Source organism: Rhinoraja longicauda, chromosome 40 (genome assembly GCF_053455715.1).
Source record: "Rhinoraja longicauda isolate Sanriku21f chromosome 40, sRhiLon1.1, whole genome shotgun sequence".
Lineage (NCBI taxonomy): Eukaryota > Metazoa > Chordata > Chondrichthyes > Rajiformes > Arhynchobatidae > Rhinoraja > Rhinoraja longicauda.
The window spans coordinates 2,475,686-2,492,241 of record NC_135992.1 but is presented as its reverse complement, the minus strand read 5'-3'; the positions used below and the strand labels follow the sequence as shown (position 1 = coordinate 2,492,241).

General features: G+C 48.6%; 1 protein-coding gene across 5 annotated transcripts in view; it reads right to left on the bottom strand.

Annotated features, from left to right (window-relative positions):
* Positions 1-16,556, bottom strand: part of sgsm3 (small G protein signaling modulator 3) — a 101,297-nt gene that overhangs the window by 30,757 nt on the left and 53,984 nt on the right. For all 5 annotated transcript variants that reach the window (XM_078430544.1, XM_078430546.1, XM_078430547.1 and 2 more), the window contains 3 exons: positions 6,638-6,766; positions 2,951-3,005; positions 483-613 (listed from right to left, as the gene is read on the bottom strand). In XM_078430544.1, the coding sequence (XP_078286670.1) occupies positions 483-613; positions 2,951-3,005; positions 6,638-6,766 (315 nt within the window). The remainder of the gene's footprint in view (positions 1-482; positions 614-2,950; positions 3,006-6,637; positions 6,767-16,556) is intronic.

Below are 16,556 nucleotides of genomic sequence, written 5' to 3'. Positions count from 1 at the left end.
ACTTTTTTTAAGTTTAGAGATACAGAGTGGAGACAGGTCCTTCGGCCTACCGTGACTGTGCCAGCCAGCGATCCCCACACATTAACACTACCCTACACACACTGGGGACAATTTACAACTACACCAAGCTAATTAACCTACAAACCCGTACGTCTTTGGAGTGTAGGAAGAAACCGGAGATGCCGGAGAAAACCTACACAGGTCACGGGGAGAACGTACAAACTCCGTACAGTCATTGAGTGATACAGTGTGGAAACAGGCCCTTCGGCCCATCTTGCCCACACCGACCAACCTGTCCCAGCTACACTAGTCCCACCTGCCCGCGCTTGGTCCATAAACCTCCAAACCTGTCCTATCCATGTACCTGCCTAACTGTTTCTTAAACGATGGGATAGTCCCAGTCTCAACTACCTCCTCTGGCAGCTTGTTCCATGCACCCACCACCCTCTGTGTGGACATGTTGCCCTGTTGAGTCTACTCACGATGCTGCAGTTTCTGGGGTCGAGGCACTGGAAGTGTCGGGCAACCTGCAGGATGGCCTCTCGCAGCTCGGCCACCAGCTCCGTCTGCTTGATGTTCTTCGCCTTCAGGGCCTCCGCGTCTTCATTGTCCCCTGTTGGTGAGAACGGGGAGAGAGCAAGCATGAGCGCAGCCCAGACCATCACACAACCAACCTCCCTCCCACTGACTCCATCTACATCTCACGCTGCCTCGGCAAGGCCAGCAGCCCACACCATCACACAACCAACCTCCCTCTCACCGACTCCATCTACACCTCACGCTGCCTCGGCAAGGCCAGCAGCCCAGACCATCACACAACCAACCTCCCTTCCATTGAGTCAGGCAGCATCTCGAGAGAAAGAGAAGGAATGGGTGACGTTTCAGGTCGAGACCCTTCTTCAGAAGTGACTCGAAACATCACCCGTTCCTTCTCTCCTGAGATGCTGCCTGACCCACTGAGTTACTCCAGCATTTTGTGTCTAGCCTGGAAATCAGTAGCAAGATGGCCGGATGTTGAAGGATTGGATAGCGGAGCATCAAAGTTTTGCCGTAGCTGAGTTGCGTTCTACGGAGGTAAGACTGTTCTCCTCTTATTCTCTTATCATGTATATATATATTGTAAATGGCTCGATTGTAATCATGTTTAGTCTTTCTGCTGACTGGTGAGCACGTGACAAAAGCTTTTCACTGTACACGTGACAATAAACTGATTAGGATGGATGCTGAGGGCAACATTTCTAAATTTGCATCGTTCGCAGACTTCGAGGCAAGGTGAATCTTGTGGGTGATAACAGTCCTCGGGGAAGTGAATAAAGGCCGGCGGAATTGTGGCAGGTGTAAATTAACGTTGAAAATGTGAAATGTCACCTTTTGGGAGGACGAATGAGAAGAATAGAGACGGAGAGGGTAAAGGTAGATAGTTCATTGAAGGTGGCAGAGTGGTTGAAATAGCTTACAGATACTGGGTGCGTAGGAAAGAACTGCAGACGCTGGTCTCCACCGAAGACAGACACAAAATGCTGGAGTAACTCAGCGGGACAGGCAGCATCTCTGGACAGAAGGAACGGGGTGACGTTTTGGGCCGAGAGATTACCCTGTCTGAAGAAGGGCTTCAACCCGAAACGTCACCCATGCAGATTGTGGTTTATTGGTTCAGCCACAACTGGAATGTTGTGCATTCAGGAAAAGACTTCTTGATTAGGACGGGTGTCAGGGGTTATGGGGGGAAGGCAGGAGAATGGGGTTGAGAGGGAAAGATAGATCAGCCATGATTGAATGGCGGAGTAGGCTTGATGGGCCGAATGGCCTAATTCTGTCCCTTGAAACCTGTGAACATGAAGGTTTTAGGTAAGGTGCGGACGCAAGATCCAAACTGACTCCAGGGCTGAGTCTTCAGACCTGTGGATTGGTAGAACACAAAATGCTGGAGTAACTCAGCACGTCGGGCAGCGTCTCTGGTGACGTTTCGGGTCGCAACCCTTCTTCACACCCATGGATTGACTGGAGTAGCTGGCGTTATTCTCCTTGGATCAGGAGAGGATGCGAGGGAGCTAATATAGAGTTTAGTACAGTTTAGTTTATTGTCACGTGTACCGAGGTACAGTGAAAAGCCGTTGTTGCGTGCTAACCAGTCAGCTGAAAGACAATACACGATTACAATCAAGCCATTTACAGTGTATAGATACATGATATGAAAATAATGTTTAGTGCAAGGTTAAGCCAGTAAAGCCCGATCAAGGATAGTCTGAGGTAGATAGTAGTTCAGCACTGTTCTCTGGTTGTGGTAGGATGGTTCAGTTGCCTGATACCAGCTGAGAAGAAACTGTCCCTGAATCTGGAGGTGTGGGTTCTGGAGGTACAAATGAAAGATAGTCAGGGAGAATCTGTTCCCACTGGCAGAGTAGTCACACAATGATGGACAATATCTGAAGAAGCAAGAATGACTGAAGGAAGCTTTACCTCCTCCAACCCAGTAGTTGGATCTGAAACACACTGCCAGAGCCACCAGCAGAGGCTGATTCAACGCCAGCACTTAAAATGGAGCTGGAGAAGTATCTGAGGGGAAAGATCCAGCAGGGTTTTGGGGAATGTGTGGGAGGGGACGTGGATGAGCTGATTTCCCTTGCTCAGAACGTTAGCCGGAGGGTGGTGAATCTGTGGAATTCATTGCCACAGATGGCTGTGGTGGCCAAGTCAATGGGTATTTTTAAAGCAGAGATTGACACGTTCTGGACTAGTACGGGTGTCAAAGGTTCGGGGGAGAAGAATGGGGTTGAAAGGGAGAAGATAGATCCACCATGATGGTATAGCAGAGTAGACCTGATGGGCCGAATGGCCCAATTCTGCTGCGATGACTAATGAGCTAGTACAGATTTGACGGACGGAGTGGTCTCCTTCCTCACTGAGATTCTGGAATAGGTCGCGCAGAACTGCAGGGAATCAAATTTACCGAAAAGTAGTGCTCCCAGGCCAGACTTCCTACGATGGGACTGCCGTCGAACAATCTGGAAATAAAGGGGAAAGGATGAGAGGCAGCAATGACAGTAGGACACGAAGAACATCTATGTACAAAACCTCTTGTTTGTTTGTTTGTTTGTTTGTTTGTTCCTGAACTACAGCTGAAACGGTACACGATAGCGCGACAATTTTAGGCCCACCTTACTCACCGTCGTCCCTTTGGTGCTAATGGAAGAAGTTTCATTGATATCGGTGTTATATTTTTTAAGTTATTCACATTTTGAAGTTTAAATTTATCTCCTAGGGAGGGAGATGGAGTAGGGGGGATGGGGAAGGGGGTGGGAAGGGGTGAGCAGGAGGGAAGGGAGGGGGAGGGGGGGAGGGAGGGGGAGGAGGAGAGGAGGGACGGGGAGGGGGAAGGGAAAGGGGAGGGGGGAGGGAGGGGGAGGAGGGAGGTGAGGGGAGGGGAAGGAGGAGGTGAGGGGAGGGGGGGAATAGGGAGGGGGGAGAGGGGAGGAGAAGGAGAGGGTGCTGCACCAATGCAGGGGAGGTTTGGGCCCAATGGGTCCACTTGGTCTAGTTTGAAAATAAACCTATCCAGAGTTCAGCATCTGGGAGTTGGGCATGAGCATCTCTTTCCCAACTTGATTGATTGAATGATTGATAGACACTGCATGGAAACAGGACCTTCAGTCCACCAAAGACAGGCACAAAAAGCTGGAGTTACTCAGCGGGACAGGCAGCATCTCTGGAGAGAAGGAATGGGTGACGCTTTGGGTCGAGACCCTTTTTTAGACGTCTCGACCCGAAACGTCACCCGTCCCTTCTCCCCAGAGGTGCTGCCTGTCCCGCTGAGTTACTCCAGCATTTTGTGTCTATCTTCGGTTTAAACCAGCATCTGCAGTTCCTTCCTACACCTTCAGTCCACGACCGACGATCACACCCATTCACACTAGTTCTCTCAGTCTGAAGAAGGGACTCGACCCGAAACGTCACCCGTCCCTTCTCCCCAGAGGTGCTGCCTGTCCCGCTGAGTTACTCCAGGCGTTTTGTGTCTTTCCTTGGTGTAAACTAGCATCTGCAGTTCCTTCCTACAAATGTAAATTGTCCCTAGTGTGTGTAGGATAGTGTTAGTGTGTGGGGATCACTGGGCGGTGCAGACTCGGTGGGGCCAAAGGGCCTGTTTCCGCGCTGTATCTCTAAACTAAACTAAATGACTTCACCCTGCGATCACTCTTGTGCGGCACTCCCCCCTCCCCATCGATCCGCTCTCCCCACATCTCTCAGGGGGGAGGGGTATCCCTCACATCCCACCACCCCTCGTGCCATCCTGTGCTCTGCCACAGCACTCTTTGCCCAGTGCACACCTGCTCAATCCCTGCAGCCACCTACAGTGTGCCCACCCAGTGTGCCCACCCACAGTGTACCCACCCAGTGTGCCCACCCCCAGTGTACCCACCCACAGGGTCCCCACAATGTGCCCACCCACAGTGTGCCCACCCACATTGTGCCCACCCACAGTGTGCCCACCCACAGTGTGCCCACCCACAGTGCCCACCCAGTGTACCCACCCACAGTGTGCCCACCCACATTGTGCCCACCCACAGTGTGCCCACCCACAGTGTACCCACCCACAGTGTGCCCACCTACAGTGTGCCCACCCACAGTGTGCCCACCCACAGTGTGCCCACCCACAGTGTGCCCACCCACAGTGTGCCCACCCACAGTGTACCCACCCACAGTGTGCCCACCCAGTGTGCCCACCCACATTGTGCCCACCCACAGTGTGCCCATCCAGTGTGCCCACCCACAGTGTACCCACCCAGTGTGCCCACCCACAGTGTACCCACCCACAGTGTGCCCACCCAGTGTGCCCACCCACAGTGTGCCCACCCAGTGTGCCCACCCACATTGTGCCCACCCAGTGTGCCCACCCACAGTGTGCCCACCCACATTGTGCCCACCCACAGTGTGCCCACCCACAGTGTGCCCATCCAGTGTGCCCACCCACAGTGTACCCACCCACAGTGTGCCCACCCACAGTGTGCCCACCCAGTGTGCCCACCCACATTGTGCCCACCCAGTGTGCCCACCCACAGTGTACCCACCCACAGTGTGCCCACCCAGTGTGCCCTCCCACAGTGTGCCCACCCACAGTGTGCCCACCCACAGTGTGCCCACCCAGTGTGCCCACCCAGTGTGCCCACCCACATTGTGCCCACCCAGTGTGCCCACCCACAGTGTGCCCACCCAGTGTGCCCACCCACAGTGTGCCCACCTACAGTGTGCCCACCCAGTGTGCCCACCCACAGTGTGCCCACCCACAGTGTGCCCACTCAGTGTGCCCACCCACATTGTGCCCACCCACAGTGTGCCCACCCACAGTGTGCCCACCCACATTGTGCCCACCCACAGTGTGCCCACCCACAGTGTGCCCACCCACAGTGTGCCCACACTACCATGCCGTCGTCTTGTCTGAGCAACGGTCTGGACCTGAAACGTCGCCCATTCCTATAAACAGTATGAGGAGGTGAGGAGGGGTTGCAGTGAGAACTACCACATGATAGATGGGCACAAAAAGGTGGAGTAACTCAGCGGGACAGGCAGCATCTCTGGAGAGAATAGGTAAAGTTTCAGGTCGAGACCCTTCTTCAGACTTACAATATAGACAATAGACAATAGGTGCAGGAGTAGGCCATTCGGCCCTTCGAGCCTACATCGCCATTCAATGTGATCATGGCTGATCATTCTCAATCAGTACCCCGTTCCTGCCTTCTCCCCATACCCCCTGACTCTGCTATCCTTAAGAGCTCTATCTAGCTCACTCTTGAGTGCATTCAGCGAGTTGGCCTCCACTGCCTTCTGAGGCAGAGAATTCCACAGATTTACAACTCTCTGACTGAAAACGTCTTTCCTCGTCTCCGTTCTAAATGGTCTACCCCTTATTCATAAACTGTGGCCCCTTGTTCTGGACTCCCCCAACATTGGGAACATGTTTCCTGCCTCTAACGTGTCCAACCCCTTAATAATATTATACGTTTCGATTTCGATAAGATCCCCTCATCCTTCTAAATTCCAGTGTATACAAGCCTAGTCGCTCCAGTCTTTCAACGTACGACAGTCCCGCCATTCCGGGAATTAACCTAGTAAACCTACGCTGCACGCCCTCAATAGCAAGAATATCCTTCCTCAAATTTGGAGGCCAAAACTGCACACAGTACTCCAGGTGCGGTCTCACTAGGGCCCTGTACAACTGCACACAGTACTCCAGGTGCGGTCTCACTAGGGCCCTGTACAACTGCACACAGTACTCCAGGTGCGGTCTCACTAGGGCCCTGTACAACTGCACACAGTACCCCAGGTGCGGTCACTCTTGCTCCACACAATTGCTCCACTCTTTTGAATCTCTACTCCTACAGCACCATTTCTTACTGGCGTTACCTTGCACTAAACATTATTCCCTTTATCCTGAAGAAGGGTCTCGACCAGAAACGTCACCTATTCCTTCTCTCCAGAGATGCTGCCTGTCCCGCTGAGTTACTCCAGCTTTTTGTGTCTATCTTCGGTGTAAAGCAGCATCTGCGGTTCCTTTCTGCACGTTTTATCTTCACACTCTTCCTACGAGCCACACAGAGAGCATTGCCCAGGCCAACATGCACAGGTACAGTACGTCACCCACCTTTGAGAAGCTCGGCAGTGGAGACTGGGAGTTCAGCTGGCCTTGTTCCGCTATCAAGTAAGCTAGATGCTTGCTCCTCTGCGCTTCGATCATCGTTTCTGCCAACGTGCCAGCTATCGTCATCGACTCCTGAAGAGAAAGCACCAGGTGTTTATTGCACCGGTCTGCAAAAGGGACATCTTTGGAATTCGCCTGGACTCGGGTGTGGAGCGAGACCAGGGAACGGAAACCAACAAAGGGAGGCTGGAGTGGAGAGCGGAAAGTAGAGTAGAGGGGAAAGTAGTGGAGGGAAAAGTAGGGTAGAGAGAGGAAAGAAGTAGAGAGGGCAAAGTAGGGTAGAGAGGGGAAAGTATAGAGAGGGGAAAGTATAGAGAGGGGAAAATAGGGGAGGGGAAAATAGGGGAGAGAGGGCAAAATAGGGGAGAGAGGGGAAAATAGGGGAGAGAGGGGAAAGTATAGAGAAGGGTCTGGTCCCGAAACGTCACCCATTCCTTCTCTCCTGAGATGCTGCCTGACCTGCTGAGTTACTCCAGCACTTTGTGAAATAAATACCTTTGACAGTATTTGACATAATTCTCAATGTTCTCTCATTCCCCATGCTATCTAGTGATGTAGACTTAATTAACTATCATGGTGTGATCAGCAATCTGCATCACACACTGTGTTTGGAGATATTTATGATGGATTTTCTTTCCCCTTTATAATTGAATTACCGATTTCTCGCTGTACAATCAGCGTTTCAAAGTTCCCTTCCCCACACACCTCCGACACACGGTAATGTACTTCAGTCTTTTATTACTTACTTCTGTGCAATATTTTTTCAAGTTACCTACTGATGATCTACTGCCCTTTTGTTGTGTGACTAATGCCTCATCAGAACTGCCCCCTCCATCGACTCCTTTAAGTCCAGGCTCAAAACCTATTTCTACTCCCTAGCATTTGAGGCCCTCTGAGGGGGCGCTGTGAACTGTTTATGTATGTGCTGTTATGTTTGTGTGCCATTGTATGTTCGTTTCTTAGTACCTGAACTGATGTACAGCACTTTGGTCAACGTGGGTTGTTTTTATTGACTTGATTTGAATTGACTTGACTTGACTAATGTCAGTAATCTTAGCTAATCTTAGTTCACTCCACAAACAAGGGTCTCGGACCGAAACGTCACCCATTCCTTCTCTCCAGAGATGTTGCCTGTCCCGCTGAGTTACTCCAGCATTTTGTGTCTATCTTCTATGTAAACCAGCATCTGCAGTTCCTTCCTACGCATTTCGTCTGCAAAATATGTGCGGGAGGAAACCGGAGCACCCGGAGAAAACCCACGCAGGTCACAGGGGGAACGTACAGACTCTGTACAGAGAGCGCCCAAAGTCCGGATCGAACCCGGGTCTCTTGTGTTCTAAGGCAGCAACTCTACTGCTGCGCCACCGTGCCGCCCTTGAGAAAGTCTATTTCAGATGTCTGGTGTTATGCCTGTCCAATCCCATTTACCATCATTTTATCAGAATAAAAGGACAGACCATTAGAAAGAAGTGGAGGAATTTCTTTCGTCAGAGGGTAGCGAATCTGTTGACTTCATTGCAATAGAAGGCTGTGGAGGCCGTCAATGGATATTTTTAAGGCAGAGATAGATAGATTCTTAATTAGTACGGGTGTCGGGGGTTATGGGGAGAAGGCAGGATAATGGGGTTAGGACATTGACGTGACATTGCTGTGTCCCAAACATTATGGTGCCCTGAAATGGGGGGGGACTATGTATAAACACTGCTGTAATTTCTACATGATGAAACCAAAATGTATAAAAATGGCCTTTAATAAAATCTGACAATGTGCACTAATTAACCACATGCGATTTCTCCTATTACAAATATCAAATTGTGGAGTACAGAGGCAAATAAATAAATGATGGGTCTTTGCCCCAAACATTATGGAGGGCACTGTAGAAAGGAAAAAGTGCTTTAAGTTGCTGATTACCGACATGCTTCCCCTCACATTCTACGTAGTGCATTACTTTCACTTCTGCAGAGTAAACTGTGGTTTAACGACCATTGTTGCTTTTCTACCACACAGTGAGTGATCTTTGTAATTAATTACAATTGCATAACACACTGTGATGTTAGGCATTTATCACTGATGCACTTCTCATCCCACAGTGATTTTAGTAATTTAATCCCACATTTTCTGCATAACTCACCATTCTTTGTATATTATTTCCCCCTATTTCTTTATGCAGAGGCTCCTCAAATCTACTCAGATCTGGCATCTTGGAGCAGTCCCATCTTCCAACTTTATTGTAATGTATTACTTTTATATTCATCTGAAGCACAACGTGCTGCATTAGTTTAGTTTAGTTTAATTTAGAGGTTTGTACTCGCTGGAATTTAGAAGATTGAGGGGGGATCTTATAGAAACTTACAAAATTCTTAAGGGGTTGGACAGGCTAGATGCAGGAAGATTGTTCCCGATGTTGGGGAAGTCCAGAACAAGTGGTCACAGTTTAAGGATAAGGGGGAAGTCTTTTAGGACCGAGATGAGAAAGTTTTTTTTCACACAGAGAGTGGTGAATCTGTGGAATTCTCTGCCACAGAAGGTAGTTGAGGCCAGTTCATTGGCTATATTTAAGAGGGAGTTAGATGTGGCCCTTGTGGCTAAAGGGATCAGGGGGTATGGAGAGAAGGCAGGTACAGGCTACTGAGCTGGATGATCAGCCATGATCATATTGAATGGCGGTGCAGGCTCGAAGGGCCGAATGGCCTACTCCAGCACCTATTTTCTATGTTTCTACTGGTTTTCCCCGGCTTACGATGGTTCGACTGCGGATAGTTGGACTTTGCGATGGTACAAACGGAAGGGACCCGTAGCGAGCCGCCGCGCGCTTCCCGCCACGTGACCACGCGGGTTCAATGCATTTCGACTGACAATACTTTCGGTTTCCGATGGGTTTCTTGGAACGGAACCCCACCAGAAGCTGAGGAGCACCTGTACAGCGCGGCCCACCGAGTCCGCGCCGACCAGCGATCCCCACACGCTGACACTATCCTACACACACTAGGGACAGTTTACACACATGCACCAAGCCAATTAACCTACAAACCTGCACGTCTTTGGAGTGTGGGAGGAGACCGAGGATTCCAGAGAAAACCCACGCAGGTCACGGGGAGAACGTGCAAACTCCGTACAGGCAGCACCCATACAGGCAGCACCCGAAAAGCTTCACGTGCTGTCCAGGCAGATCGTACCAAACATGAGTAGATCAGGCAGTGCAAAAGAGAACATAAACCGTGCAGAATATAATGTTACAGCTATAGAGAAAATGCAAGATTTTTAAAAAGTGCAAGGACCACAACAAGGTAGATTGGAAGATGAGAAATTCATCCCTAACATATCAGAGGTCAACTCAAGAGAATGATAAAAGCTGTTCTTAATGTACTTGCACAATACATTCGAACCCGGGTCTCTGGCACCTTTGAGGCAGCAACTCTACCGCTGCGCCACCGTGCTGCCCCAAATTAGTACAGTGGATTTTAATACATTGATATCTTCATAATTATATCTTTATTATATCTTCATCTATGCTTTACCAGCAACCAAACTACTCCATTAGTGTACAGTAATTTACTATTGAATTGTTCTTCTTGATACAATGCTTTCTATTTTCTATACCGACCTACTTAATTGAATTTTGTCATAACATTGCACAATGCATTAGTGTAAGTACATTAAGAACAGCTTTTGCTCTGCTATTATCATTCTCTTGAGTTGACCTCTGATATGCTAGGGATGAATTTCTCATCTTCCAATCTACCTTGTTGTGGTCCTTGCACTTTTTTTTAATCTTGCATTTTCTCTATAGCTGTAACATTATATTCTGCACTGTTTATGTTCTCTTTTGCACTGCCTGATCTACTCATGTTTGGTACGATCTGCCTCGATAGCACGTGAAGCCTTTTCACTGTACCTCGGTGCAGGTGACAATAATAAAGCAAATACCAGCACTAATCTCTGGAATTATCTAGAATAGGCACAAAAAACTGGAGTAACTCAGCGGGACAGGCAGCACCTCTGGAGAGAAGGAATGGGTGACGTTTCGAGTCGAGACTGAAAGTCACAGGAAAGGGAAACGAGAGATATAGACGATGATGTCGAGGGAGATAAAGAACAATGAATGAAAGATATGCAGAAAAGTAACGATGATAAAGGAAACTGGCCGTTGTTGAAATTATCTATGGTCGATTTCCCTCTGGGGATAAATGGGTCTTCCGAGCGGAGTGGGGTCTAACTAGAAGATGCTGCAAGGATCAATGATGGGAGCATAGCTATTCACAATATACATTCATGATCCGGATGAGGGAATGGCATCTAATATTCCCAAGTTTGAATACAACACTAAACGGGGTGGGTGTGTGAGCCATCAGAATGCAGAGAAGCTCAGTGTGATGGAGACGGTGGAAAGGTGAGCAGCAGAGGGAAGACAAATGTGATGTTATCCATTTATTCACAAAATGCTGGAGTAACTCAGCAGGTCAGGCAGCATCTCGGGAGAGAAGGAATGGGTGACGTTTCGGGTCGAGACCCTTCTTCAGACTGGTAAAAACATGATGGTGGATTATTATCTGAATAATAGAAAATAGGTGCAGGAGTAGGTCATTTGGCCCTTCGAGCCATTACTGCCATTCAAAATGATCATGACTGATCATCCAAAATCAGTACCCTGTTCCTGCTTTCTCCCCGTATCCCTTGATTCCGTTAGCCCCAAGAGCTAAATCTAACTCTCTCTGGAAAACATCCAGTGAATTGGCCTCCACTGCCTTCTGTGGCAGAGAATTCCACAGATTCACAACTCTCTGGGTGAAAAAGATTTTCCTCATCTCAGTCGTAAATGTTCTACCCCTTATTCTTAAACTGTGATCCCTGATGCTGGACTCCCCCAACATCAGGAACATTTTTCCTGCATCTACCTATGTAAAATAGAGATTAGAAAAGGGGGGGGGGGGGGGGACAGGCACGTGATGAGACCTGGCTGTCCTGTCTCATCAGTAGCTGAAGGTAAGTAAGCAGGTGTGGCAGGCAGCAAGAAAGCCAAGAATTTGGCTTCTGATTCTGAAGGAGGGTCCCAACCCGAAACGTCACCTATTCCTTTTCTCCAGAGATACTGCCTGACCTGCTGAGTTTCACCGGCATTTTGTGTCTATATTCGGTATGAACCAGCATCTGCAGTTCATAGAAACATAGAAAATAGGTGCAGGAGGGGGCCATTTGGCCCTTCGAGCCAGCACCGCCATTCATTGTGATCATGGCTGATCATTCTCAATCAGTAACCTGTGCCTGCCTTCTCCCCATATCCCTTGATTCCACTAGCCCCTAGAGCTCTATCTAACTCTCTCTTAAATTCATCCACAATCAGTAACCTGTGCCCAACTTCTCCCCATACCCCTTGATTCCACTAGCCTCTAAAGCTCTATCTAACTCAGATAGAGTTCCTTCGTCAACAAAGCCAAATACTTCATTGGAGAGGATTTGAGTTTATAAGGTTACGAGGGTCTCAACCCAAAACATCACCTATTCCTTTTCTCCAGAGATACTGCCTGACCTGCTAAGTTACTCCAGCTTTTTGTGGCTAGTTGAGTTTAAGAGCTGGAACATGATGGTGCAATCCCACCTCGAGTACCGTGTGCGATTGCGGGCTCTGTATTTGAGGAGGGATCGTCCTGCTGTGGAGGGAGTTCGGCAAAGGGTGTTCAGTACTTACTTTTAAAAACTCGTCGGAGATTGGTGATGTTTATAGCCACTCGAGTTTAGAAGAAAAAGGGGGCATTCACCGAAGCCTGCAAAATTCTAGCAGGAATAGACAGCCTAGAAGCAGGAAGGATAACCCTCGCCAGGAGTCCGGGATCATTGTCAGAGGTGAGGGGAAGCCACATAGATTTAGATTTAGAGTTACAGCGCAGAAACAGGCCCTTCGGCCCACCGGGTCCGCGCCGCCCAGCGATCCCCGCACATTAACACTATCCTACACCCACTAGGGACAATTTTTACTTTTGCCCAGCCAATTAACCTACATACCTGTACGTCTTTGGAGTGTGGGAGGAAACCGAAGATCTCGGAGAAAACCCACGCAGGTCACGGGGAGAACGTACAAACTCCGTACAGTACAGCACCCGTAGTCGGGATCGAACCTGAGTCTCCGGCGCTGCATTCACTGTAAGGCAGCAACTCTACCGCTGCGCCACCGTGCCGCACTAGAACTGAGATGAGGACATACTTCATCCCCGAGAGAGGTGAGCCTTTGAAACACTCCACCACCGAAAGCAATGGAAGCCAATACATTAAATATATTCAAGAAAATTAAAATGGTTTCTAAAGGTTAAAGTATGTCAAATTTTGAGAGACAGAGATAGGGAAGACAGTCAGAACCCTTTTCCCAAGATGGAGATATCATACACTAGAGGGCATCGCTGGAAGGTGAGGGGCAATGTTTAAAAATGTGTTTAAACGTTGCAACAGTCCCTCACTGGTTGAGTCACTTGAGTCAGACCCAGCCTTCATTCTTAGTACAATTCCAGGTTAAATATCCTGCTTCTTAAAACGAGGGGGGATGTTGAAGGGGCAAGTATGTATCACACATGTTTTAAGTTACCCTACTCTTGGCAGCGCCCCAGTGAAGAGTGTTCTGAATAATTTATGACCGACCTATTTCTGCACAACACACTGTGTTTCAGGTTTTCTATTAATAACTTAATTCCACCGCATTTTTCTTCGTGTTGAGAACGGTCTTACTTGTGTAGAACGCAACACAGCTGCAGTAAAACGTTGATATTCCGCTATCCCTTCAACATCTGGCCAACTTGCTACTGATTTCCAGGCTCTCATTAATACATCAGGGCCCCATTTCCCTTGAACACACTAGGACCTCATCTCCTGCGTCCCTGTAATACAGCGAGGCTTCATTTCACGTGCTCCCATTAAACTCACCTTTGTCGTGGTCAATTTAGTTTATTGTCACGTGTACAGTGAAAAGCATTTGTTGCGTGCTCTCTAGTCAGCAGAAAACAATGATTACAATCGAGCCATTTACAGTGTATAGATACATGATAAGGGAATAACGTTTAGTGCAAGGTAAAGTCAGCACAGTCCGATCAAGGATAGTCCGAGAGTCACCAATGAGGTAGAGATTAGTTCAGCACTGCTCTCTGGTTGTGGTAGGATGGTACAGTTGCCTGATAACAGCTGGGAAGAAACTGTCCCTGAATCTGGAGGTGTGCGTTTTCACACTTCTGTACCTCTTGCCTGATGGGAGAGGGGAGAAGAGGGAGTGGCCGGGGTGAGACTGGTCCTTGATGATGCTGCTGGCCTTGCCGAGGCAGCGTGAGGTGTAGATGGAGTCAGTGGAAGGGAGTTGGTTGTGTGATGGTCTGGGCTGCTGGCCTTGCCGAGGCAGCGTGGGGTGTAGATGGAGTCAGTGGAAGGGAGGTTGGTTTGTGTGATGGTCTGGGCTGCTGGCCTTGCCGAGGCAGCGTGGGGTGTAGATGGAGTCAGTGGAAGGGAGGTTGGTTTGTGTGATGGTCTGGGCTGCTGGCCTTGCCGAGGCAGCGTGAGGTGTAGATGGAGTCAATGGAAGGGAGGTTGGTTTGTGTGATGGCTGCGTCCACAATTCACTGCAATTTCTTGCTTTCTTACTACTTTATTACTGACACAATATACTATGCTTTACGATAACTATAACTAGCGCTCATTTTCTGATGGGACACAGCTTACCGGCACTTGTAAACATCATTATTTAATTTTCCTCAACGCGACCTGTATGTTTATTAATCGTGTGTACTGGCACCTTTATGTTTACAAAAAAAAAGTCTTTCCGCTGACTGGTTAACACGCAACACAAGTCTTTCACTGTACACGTGACAATAAACATACATAGAAAATAGGTGCAGGAGGAGGCCATTTGGCCCTTCGAGCCAGCACCGCCATTCATTGTGATCATGGCTGATCATCCACAATCAGTAACCCTTCTCCCCATATCCCTTGATTCCACTAGCCCCTAGAGCTCTATCTAACTCTCTTTTAAATTCATCCAGTGAATTGGCCTCCATTGCCCTCTGTGCCAGAGAATTCCACAAATTCACAACTCTCTGGGTGAAAAAGTTCCTTCTCACCTCAGTTTTAAATGGCCTCCCCTTTATTCTAAGACTGTGGCCCCTGGTTCTGGACTCCCCCAACATTGGGAACATTTTTCCTGCATCTAGCTTGTCTAGTCCTTTTATGATTTTATACGTCTGCTTATAAGATCTAAACGTTGTCTACTTTGATCCAAATATGACTACTTTGATAAAAACTGAAGTTATTTGTTTGTTACTGATGTACTGCTTAATCACACACTGTGTTCTTAGGACTTTATTTGAGTCTGAAGAAGGGTCTCGACCCGAAATGTCACCTATTCCCCCTCTCCAGAGATGCTGCCTGTCCTGCTGAGTTACTCCAGCACCTTGTGCCTATCTCTCCCCCACGACTTCAACGTTCATGAATCTGGCCCACTGAGTTACTCCAGTACTTTGTCTTTTCTTGTGTCAGCCAGCATCTGCGGTTCCTTGTTTCAACATTGAAAAGTCACTTGGACAGGTACACTGATAGGAAAGGTTTAGAGAGATATACTCTCTATCCATATATACTCCACAAATGCTGTCTGACCCGCTGCGTAACTCCAGCACTTTGTGTCCTTTATCCAAAGTGAAAAACCTCACATTTTGTGCCTTTTAGAAATTATCACAAGGCCACAGACTCCAATTGTTTTCTTGACACCACCCTCTGTAAGTACTGTACACATCTGTTCCGATGACAACACCTTCAGTACAAGACCTTCCGAGGAAGCCTTCCTCTTTCTTTGACCACAGTTTCCTCTCCAAGGCAGTTGAAAGAGCCTTCAATCACAACTGTCCCACTTCCCGCACTGTTGCTCTCTTCCTCTCTCCTCCCAGCCAGAGCCCGGTTCTGCTTTCCCTTCCCACCATTCCACGTGATCTTGGCTCCAAAGCAGCAGGACAATGAAGTTTAGCTCAGAGACGCAACGCGCAAACAGGCCCTTCGGCCCTCCGAGTCCATGCCGACCAGCGATCTCCCAGTCCACCAGCACTATCCCAATTTTTACCAAAGCCATATTATCCCGCGAGGGAACCAAAGATCTCGGAGAAAACCCACTTGGTCACAGGGAGAAGGTGCAAACTCCATACAGAGAGCAGCCGCAGTCAGGATGAAACCGGGGTCTCTGGCGATGGAAGGCAGCAACTCTACCGCTGAGCAACTGTGCTGCCCCATGGGAAAGATGTGTGATGGAATGGAGGAAAGAGTAACGGTGAGGAGAGGGTGCTGGAGAGAGGGGTTTCCCTGAGGGATCACGGACTGAATCCACACAGCTAGTTACAAGAAATAATGGAACTTTTAGTCATACAGCATGGAAACAGGCCCTTCGGCCCAACTTGCCCATACCAACCACGGTGCCCTATCTAAGCTAGTCCCATTTATCCACATTTGGTCCACATCTCTCTAAACCTTTCCTATCAGTGTACCTGTCCAAGTGACTTCTCAATGTTGAAACAAGGAACCGCAGATGCTGGCTGACAAAAAAAAAAAAAAAGACAAAGTACTGGAGTAACTCAGTGGGCCAGCGATCTCCTATCAGTGTTCTCCAGAGCTGTTGCCTGACCCGCTGAGTTACTCCAGCACTTTTGAGACTTTTAAATGTTGTTATTCCACCTGCCTCAACTACCTACCCTAGAAGCACATTCCATTTAGCCACCACCCTGAGGGAAATCTTTCCCCTCATGCCTTAAACCTACGTCCTCTATTACTTGATTCCTCCAACCTGGGTAAAAGACTCTGTGCATTCAATATCGGTCAATTTTTCTGTCGTCTAATAGCGGCACGGTGGCGC